The sequence below is a fragment of the Danio aesculapii genome, chromosome 16 (genome assembly GCF_903798145.1).
Source record: "Danio aesculapii chromosome 16, fDanAes4.1, whole genome shotgun sequence".
In the NCBI taxonomy this organism is placed as follows: Eukaryota; Metazoa; Chordata; class Actinopteri; order Cypriniformes; family Danionidae; genus Danio; species Danio aesculapii.
Genome location: NC_079450.1, coordinates 47,316,858 through 47,326,329, shown reverse-complemented (window position 1 = coordinate 47,326,329; position 9,472 = coordinate 47,316,858). Strand labels below are relative to the sequence as shown.

The window sequence follows — 9,472 nt, the reverse complement described above, 5'->3', positions numbered from 1 at the left end:
TAATGACGGATCAATCTTTCTCTATTTTTTCTTTTTTCGAATTTCACAAATATGGCGATGGAGACCGTCTATGCTGCGATGGCCATTCATTAGACTGTGAACAATTTAGAGTACAGAGACCCGGAAGGGACGTGATGGTGGGGAAAAAAATTGGTGGAAGAAAAAAAAAAGTGAGTGATAGGAAAACATATTTCTAAGGTTTTTGCGTTCCCTCACAAAGGTTTTGCATTCCCTCACAAAGATGTTTTGCGTTATCTCGCAAAACTGTATCTCCACTAACACTTCCTGTTCACTTCATTCATGTACCATTCTATCCCACTATCATCCATATTTAAATGGCGTGTACAGAAGCTGATCTGGGATTGGTTTATTGTACGGAGCTCGTCTGTCAGTCAGCGCTTATACATGCATTCACTGATTCAGAGGTTGCATATAAAAGGCAACAATCGACGCACAGCTTTAACGGAAAGAAAGTGGGATAGAATGGTAAAATATGGGAGAATTTCTGCAAAAACGGGAGGGTTTACATGAATGAAGTGAACAGGAACAGAAAACATCTTTGCGAGAGAACGCAAAAAACTTTAAAATATCTTTTCCTATCACTTTGTTTTTTTTCTCCCACACAGTTTTTTTCACTTTCACCAATTTTATTTTCTTCCTATTATTGCCTTCATTATAATGAATCCATTATATAAATCAAACCTGTACAACTGTCAGCAAAGCCAACAAACGAGTATCTGCTATACTGACTCTGTCAGATGAAAAATGACTGATCATCTATGATGACTGATAAAAAACTGTTCAGTCTATTATAATAAATCACGATCAGAAACCACAGTCTCGATCGCCATATTTGTGAAACAGAATACACTATGGTTTATTGTGTACACTATTTATTAACTATATATAAACGTGTATTGATGACGATATCCGAGAAGACATTATTAACATTAACATCCGTCGTAATAATATATGGTTTGCCTAGATCGTGTGTGCTATTGTGTGTGCCTGGAACGTGTGTGGGTCTACGGGTCTGCAGCTGGATATTATTGGACAGACAAGTATATAAATATTAAATATTTATGAAATATCTAGATGAGCCTATGTTATTATTTTCAGTGGTTATCTTCAAATAACATACTTTGGAATCTCACGACAAATCAGAATCAAGTCTTGTAATATAAATAGATAACCCTTAACGGTCACACTTTACAATAAGGTTCATTAGTTAATGTTTATTATTGCATTTACTAACATGAACAAACAATGAACAATACATTTACTACAGTATTTGTTCATGCTAGTTAACATTAGTTAATGAAAATACAGTTGTTCATTGTTAGTTCATGTTAACTCACGGTGCATTAACTAATGTTAACAAGCATGGACTTGGATGTTAATAATGCATTAGTAAATGTTCAATTATGATTAATAAATGCTGTACAAGCGTTGTTCATGATTAGTTCATGTTAGTAAATGCATTAACTAATAAACCTTATTGTAAAGTGTTACCCACTTAGCATATGACTATGCAACACAATCTCATGGCAATTCGTAACTTTTTGATTTAGTGGCTAATTCGTATGAATTCGTATGATCTAATTGGTACAGTTTAGTACGATTTGCTCATCCCCAATAACGGTTGGGTTTAGGGGTGGGGTTAGGTGCCATGCCTCCTTTTTAAAATCGTACAATTTCGTACAACTCAAATCAGAATTAGCCACTAAACTGACAAAATGTTAAATACTTACGTTTTCTCGTGAGATCAGGCTGGACTATGTGACACAAGCAAGTGCACTAGAACACTGGGGTAAAACATGACTCAATTTATATTTTTGGTCGAACTATCCAAGTTGGGTTTCTAGCAAGGATGTGAGAATCAAATCTTGTTGTCATCTAAATTCTTTAATATACTTTAACATCTATAAGTATAAAAAGTCCATGGCAGAAATAGAAGAATAAATAAATAAATAAATAAATAAATAAAGATATGCATAACAAGTAAATGAAGGGGATGTTAACAGATTCAGAGGCATTAACCATAGAGGAAACCATTTGAGCTTTTTCCAAATCAAAACATGTGCATTTCTGACTTTGCATATTTGTTCAGCTTTTACTGATTCAAACATAACGAGAAATTTAATGGTGACAGCACAAACAAGGCTAGCATTGACCTGAGCCCCATTGATGTGATGGCCAATCCCCCCGTGTTGCTTATGTTGGACCGGCTCTCAGAGATTAGAATAATATGAGAGCATAAAGCCTGGGTCTGTTTCTCTCCACCTCAACTCTTAGCAGTCTCCCCTATTTATGTCTTCCCTTCCCCAAATGATTCAAAGCAGCTTTACTACCATAATAAACAAAAGTTTAGACTGCCAAGCATTAATAAACACGAATATAAGAACAGAAACACTCATGGCTTCCACTAGAGATTGTATTAGACATCTATTGACCTTATTTAATTTTTATTATATTAAAGGAAGGCAGCACGGTGGCGCAGTGAGTAGCACATTCACCTCACAGCAAGAAGGTCACTGATTCGAGCCCCGGCTGGGTCAGTTGGCATTTCTGTGTGGAGTTTGCATGTTCTCCCCGTGTTGGCGTGGGTTTCCTCCGGGTGCTCCGGTTTCCCCCACAAGTCCAAAGACATCCAGTGCAGGTGAACTGAATAAGCTAAATTGCCCGTAGTGTATGTGAGTGTGTGCATGAGTGTATGGGTGGTTCCCAGTGATGAGTTGCGGCTGGAAGGGCATCCGCTGCGTAAAACATATTCTGGATAAGTTGGTGGTTCATTCCTCTGTGGTGACCCCTGTTTAAAAAGGAACAAAGCCGAAAAGAAAATGAATATATTAAAGGATATGTCAGTTTGGATTTCACTTGTTTTAATTCCATTTGGATCTGTCATTTAAAGAGACAGTTCAAACTAAAAAATTACTATTTTGGATATTTTTTGTGACCATTGAACATATATATTCTAGTGTGAATGTGTATATTGTGAAATTGCACTCCTCCATGTTGCCTCATGAGACAGAAGTGTCCAGTAGATTTGCACCATCAGAAGCCTGGCAGAAGATTTGATACATTATTATTTTTCTTTATTTATTACATCAGATACATAAAACAATTATTTCTCCTTAAGGTCTTGAGAGTAACTGTTTTTGTAATAAGAATAAAAAAGATTTAGTGAAGAAAAAGAAAGTGAAGGTATTATATTACAATTTCACTAAATATTTTTGCCATAATTGACGCTGTTTGAAATCAATTATGATTTATTGGATACAAATTTCGCTGAGGGGTAAGAGAAGTTTAGGAAAGAAAATAGGAAAAAATCTCCTTATTTAATAACTCTGATGTTTTTGCAATGTTGTCTAAACTTTTTTCTTTTCATACTACAAATGGAGATTTTTTTTTAAGTATTTGCAACACATGCCATATGTTCTAAGTGTTCTTAAGGTATATAATAGGTTATGATGAAAACTAACCTAAACTGAATTGAATTATTTATGAAAATTTTGATCTTGGCCATTTGTCTTTGTCCATGACTATAAATTCATGAAAATGTATGCTGCAGTTCACTCTAACATTGTAAGAATTTTTAATATAATTTTTTTTTAATCTCTCAATGAAAAAAATAGCAAAAAAAGAAACAAATATTTTTCAATTTTGTCTAATAATTATGCAAATGTAACCAGAAAGTATTTGATTGTTGATTCCAGAGCCTTAATTTGACATTTGATGTTTACTTCTTGTTTTACCTGTCAATCTATAACTGCAATCACAGTTTAACTCTTAGCTTTCTTGACACATATTTAGCTTTTTCAGTAGCATCTTGGCTTTTTTGCGTTGACAAAAAAGCCAAGATGACAAATTGCTTTTCACTTCACATTTTTTATGCAGCCCATACGTGTTCAGTGACGTGTTGGCCTTTCAGTCTCCTCTTCATTGGAGTGTGTATGCTGTTGTAGACGTCCTCGCAGATGTTACAGAGTTTACTGTGAGCACAGAAGCCCCTCTCACACTCTCAACTGCCAAGTGAAATGAGTCTTCAAAAAAATAAATATGCGTATGCTGGGAAGCTGAATCACCCCACTATAACTCAAGTCTTAAAAACTGCACTTGCATGAAACTCATACATGAAAGTGAATCTCGCTCAAAATTGACCAAAGAGTTCCGATAATTTTCTAATTGTGTTGGAATGTAGATTCTAGCCATGTTAGCCTAGAAAATAACTTTTTATTTTATGTCAGTCTTAGTACATTATGTAACTGCAGAATAGATTGAAATAGGAAAATGATCAAAACACTTTGGTCATTTTTAAGCAAGATGCTAATGTTCTAATGTGATTCAATAATTAATGCTAAGCCAAATGTTCTCCTGCCAGACCCAGAGATTGGCATTCAAAAGTAGTAAAACTCAAATGTTTAACTCTAGGGGAGTTGTAAAATGAGTACTACTTTCAAAAAAATGGAATGATACTGCCCCTTAAGGGTGAGCAAGCCAGGCTTTAATGCTGAGGAGCCAAGCGCAGCTAGCATTCAGCTGGTGATTCAGCCACTGTGGCAACAAGACACCAATATCTCCATTCCCTCCTTAAGGGAACGAGGGTTACAACAGTAACTGAGATGTTCCGCTTCAGACCGGTACTCTGATTATATGTTTGGTGTTTGACAAGAAAATAGCGCGAGTGCAGAAATGTCAACAAAGGCACAAATTTCTAAAGTCCTCAGGCCCTTAATTATCAGAATATGGGAATATTTAGAACTTAGGGGTAGTCTTTAGCAGATGTAACTTAGCTAACTGTAGGCTAGGGATTGTTATGCCATAACACTACATTGGGAAAGTAAGCCAGTACCAAAGGGAAGGACGCTGTGGAGGCCATTATTTACCCAAATGGGGAGACACTGTGACAATATGTAATATGGGATAGCCCTGACCGGGGGAACATTACTTATGAGTAAGATGGTTAGCTGGTACAGAAGACAAGGGTACGTCTCAGAAGGGGAACTCCATGCAGCTGATTGATACATATGGGATTACAGAGCAGGGATCACACTTTGCTGGCACCAAATTGTGGGTTCATCAAGAGGGCACACCACACAATGTAATGTACCAAGCACCTAACTCTTGTGTCGAATTGGGTGTTGGAGGCCTCGTAGGAACTCTCTAGAGTTTGTCTGATGGGAAACTTACTATCAGAGTGAAAATAAGCTGCACTCATCTCCAGGTTAGGGAGAATGGTGTAGCATATGTTTTTGACATGGATATAAGTCCTTCGGGCAGGTCAGTGTTACTCAGAAATTGGGAGGAAACCCAATAAACTTGAAGATTGTAGAAACTCGCAAATGTGTTAAGTGTCACCCAGCCCTCAGCTCTACAGATGTCTGTTAGAGAGATCTCCAAGAATAGGCGACACATGAAGGTTATGGTATTCACAATCCACTGAGCCAACCTCTGCTTTCATATAGCACTTCCCTTTTGCCTACCACCATAACAGATGAAGAGCTGCTTAGTGAATCTTACTCTGAGTGTGGTTCACATAAAGAACACAAACATGACAGCCCTGACTCCTCCGTGGGCAGTGCTTGCAAGTTCACTACCTGGACTCAAAACGGAGAAAAAGGGGGTGTGAGTTTGAAAACTGAGGTCCAGTTGGATCATAGTGGTGCAACTAACAAGATCTGCTCCTTGTCCTCCCTTAACTTGCACAGGGTCTATGCGAGTAGGCTCACTGGAAGAAACATATTTGCACAGGCTCTGGGGAGGCTTTCAATGGGTGAATTTGGGAGAAGAAACAGGGTGACCATATCAACTGGACTGCACTGGAGTGGAGTCTCCATTCTCCTGGGAACGAGAGCTGCCATGTGAGCCCTCAGCTCACCTGAGAAGCAAATAACAAGCAGCCATTTCAACTGCATGTGACTGTAGAGGAGCAGATTGCAAGTGAGCTGTGACATGGGGGAATGTATACAGTACTTCCGGTTTATATAGAACACTGCAGCTATGCTGTCCATCATGATCAGCACATGTTTTCATTCTAGGTTTGATCAGAAAAGCACAGAGCAAAAAAAAAAAAAGAGAAAAAAAAGCTTTTACTCCCATGCCTGTCTATCAATCACATCAAACCACTGAGGATTCTCTGACAATTGAACATTGAGATATGACAGTGTGTGTCCTTCAGGTCTACAGCGTGCTGAGCACGCCACTGATGCCACTGATGCTCTCACTGATGCACCAGCGGTAGGGCAGTTCGGGGTGGGAGAGCAGCCCTTGGAAAGCAGATGAAAGTGAGAGAGTAGCTCTGGAGATGCAAGAGAAGGAAGCTTGTCCTCTGGAGCACGTTCCAGACTGGCAATTCTCGATCTCTCACACTGAAAGAGAGGGGGAACCACACCTTATACTTTGAGTCCTGATGCCGGTTGGCCAGCAGTCTGATGTTGTGCGGCAGAATAGTCGCAGATGGAATCCTCAGCCCTCCAGCAGGGAAGTAGCAGTCCCTTTTTTCTCTGGAAGGCCCATCTCAGGAACTCTTCACAGTCCATTTACCGAACTTAGTGGTGTCCTAAGGTAGGGGCATCATCTTCCTGTGGATATGCTCAATGCGGACACTGACCCAGGGCAATAAGCTGCGGTGGTAGAGCAGATTTGGAAGCCACAGGTGGCCGCTTTTAGCAAGGAGCAGCCAGCACAGGGAATGCCGGCAGCTGAGCAGTCTTCTAAGACTGCTGCTAGAATGTTTTCTGCTGTTTCAATGTTTTCACCCTTTTTACTGACAAGAACTCCAAGGATACAGGGTGTCCAGAAGGTGAGCCATGTCTACATCCAGTATATCAACCATAGTATGCTAAAAGAGGGGTGTTCCTGGACTACACAGATTGCCATCACCCTCCCCAGCATGATACGGTATGAGCAGGTGAGCCTGGAGGAGGTTGTGGTACATGTCCATGGCATGTAGGCCAGAGGTGGCCAAGCCCACAGCACTGTAAGCGCTGGCCTTGTGGGACACAAAGAAGCTACATGTTTTGTATGGGGAGCTTCAGCTTACCCCACCAGGTGGTGGTGGTTTGTGGACAATGTTTCACTCCACCAGTGGGATAGCTTCATAACCCATTGAGGACTGTGGTGATGGAAGAGCTTGAGGACCGGGTGAATAAAGCACTCTCCATGCCTGTTCAAGCTATCAATACACCTTCGGGAAGATGGAGGGTCTTAAGGGATTTATGCAAGGTAAGGCACTGCAGGGCAAGGCAAGTTTATTTATATTGCACATTTCATACACAATGGTAATGGTCAAAGTGCTTTACATAAACAAGAATAATAGAAACAAAATAAAAATGATTAAAATAATTTAAAATGACTAAAAACAGATTAAAATGTGTATGAGGAATAAAAAGAAAAGAAATACATAATAGTGTGATCTGTCAGACATAGCACAGTGCTCATTCAGTAAAGGCACAGCTAAACAGATATGTTTTAAGTCTTGATTTGAATGTGCCTGATGTTGGAGCATATCTGATCATATCTGGAAGTCGATTCAGAAGCGGGGGGCATAATAGCTGAAGGCAGATCTACCATGCTTTGAATGAACTCTTGGAATTTCCAATTTACTTGATCCTAATGATCTGAGGGATCTGTTAGGTTTGGATTCAGTGAGAATATCTGTAATGTATTGTGATCCTAGGCCATTTAGTGATTTATAGACTAGTAATACTTTAAAATCTATTCTGAATGTAACTGGGAGCCAATGTAAAGACCTGAGGGCTACTTATTTTCTTCGCCCCACATAGCACCCATCTAGTTAGTCCAAATTATGAACTGGAGGCTATAGGAGTGACCATGACTGTTATCCAGTGACAGGAATCTACTACATCTAGAAATGCACAGTCAGTACAACGTCTTTAAAAAGACACATTTGCCAACCGTGTTGCTCTCTTAGAGAAAGCTCCTCTCTTAGTGGATGCTGCTCTATTAGAAGACTGCTCTTTTAATGGCCAGTAAAGCAACCAGGGATAGGAGAGAAGACCCAGCCCAACCACCGCTGAATGTGGCCTTTCTGAACTTTGAACGTTTTGGGACAGTTTTAATCTCAGGCTCAGAGAGCTCTCGAATTTCATCTAAAATATCTAAATTTGTGTAAATTTGTTGTAAACGAAGCTCCCAGGAAATTTGGAATGACATGAGGGTGAGTAATTATTAACAGAATTGTAATTTTTGGGTGAAGTAACCCTTTACACTATGCAAAGTCAGTAATAAGATAGACTTTAAAAACACTATTATTAAGCACATTTATTTGAGGAAATCATGACAGACAGAACAGTATGTGTTATTGAAATCCACAGCAAGCTGCTTTACAATTCAAGATAAATGTAGATTTCTGCTGTAATAATGTGGAGATATTGTAGACATTACAATTTGCAGTACTGCCTACAGATTGCATCCATCAACTTGGTACTCTTTCAAAAAGTCATTCAGTTCTTTGCAGTACTTCCTGTTGACTGAGGCTTGGCATACTGATTTTGACAGCTTCTGTTCAACCCATGTCTTTGAATCCAGCAGGTACTGCATGCTGGGAAAAAAGAGTTAATGTCTATTAAAGTCATCCTGTATAAAATCCAGCCGTTTTTAGAGTTTTATCTGGCGTAAAGGGCAAAGTTGACTACTTAAAAGTGAGTAAACCTATAAATGTAAATGCACTTACTTTCCACTTGAGTCTTTGGTGGGGCCATCATTGCCCATGATGAGGTACCTCCCACCCTGTTTCAGCTCACCCTTGCAGTGCTTTCTCTTGGCAAACACTCGTGTGTTTTCTGGACTCACACTCAAGTCTCCCGCTGGGGTTAAAAGGTCACACACTCAATTTATCTCAGCAGGTACATTGAAATAGTTCAGCAGAGTGTGTCATTTCTTTAGCTATTTCCAGAATTCTTTTTACATTATCGCTAATAACTGTATCGAAAGTTTGTGTTCAAGAGTTCACACTTAGCTCATGACTGATTATAAAGCTGGTTTGGCATGCTGTCCCGGGAGAGAGCCCTGAGCTCATAAGATCCTCAAGCCTGGGGCTCCCTCCCGTTTGCAAGGCGAGAGGGGAGTTTGAGCTCAGGTAGATCTCGAGAACTCCTCTGCTGTAGTAGTTATTGAACATATAGTGATTGCTCTTAAGAGATAATTACTTACTAGGTGCATGTCTATAGTGCCAATTTGGATAAGTCAATTAACTTAAGTTGCATGTTTTTGGATGGGAGGACACAGGGGAACCCTGGGGAAACCCACGTGAGCACGGGGAGAACATGTAAACTCCGCACAGAAACATCGACTGGCTTGGTAAGGACTAGAACCAGTGACGTTCTTGCTGTGAGGCAACAGTGCTAACCACTGGGCCATCGTGTAACCCATCTAGGAAAGGAGGAGGATTAGGGGTGGAAGGGGGGATTTTTTAAAACTATGATGGCTGTTATATGTAACTTAAGGTATT

The 9,472-nt window shown here is 39.7% G+C and overlaps 1 protein-coding gene across 1 annotated transcript in view; it reads right to left on the bottom strand.

Annotated features, from left to right (window-relative positions):
- Positions 1-8,268: 8,268 nt before the first annotated feature.
- Positions 8,269-9,472, bottom strand: part of c4b (complement 4B (Chido blood group)) — a 36,943-nt gene continuing 35,739 nt past the window's right edge. The window contains exons 40-41 of the mRNA XM_056474965.1: positions 8,696-8,828; positions 8,269-8,563 (exon numbers count right to left, since the gene is read on the bottom strand). Coding sequence (XP_056330940.1) covers positions 8,422-8,563; positions 8,696-8,828 — 275 coding nt within the window. The 3' untranslated portion in view covers positions 8,269-8,421. The remainder of the gene's footprint in view (positions 8,564-8,695; positions 8,829-9,472) is intronic.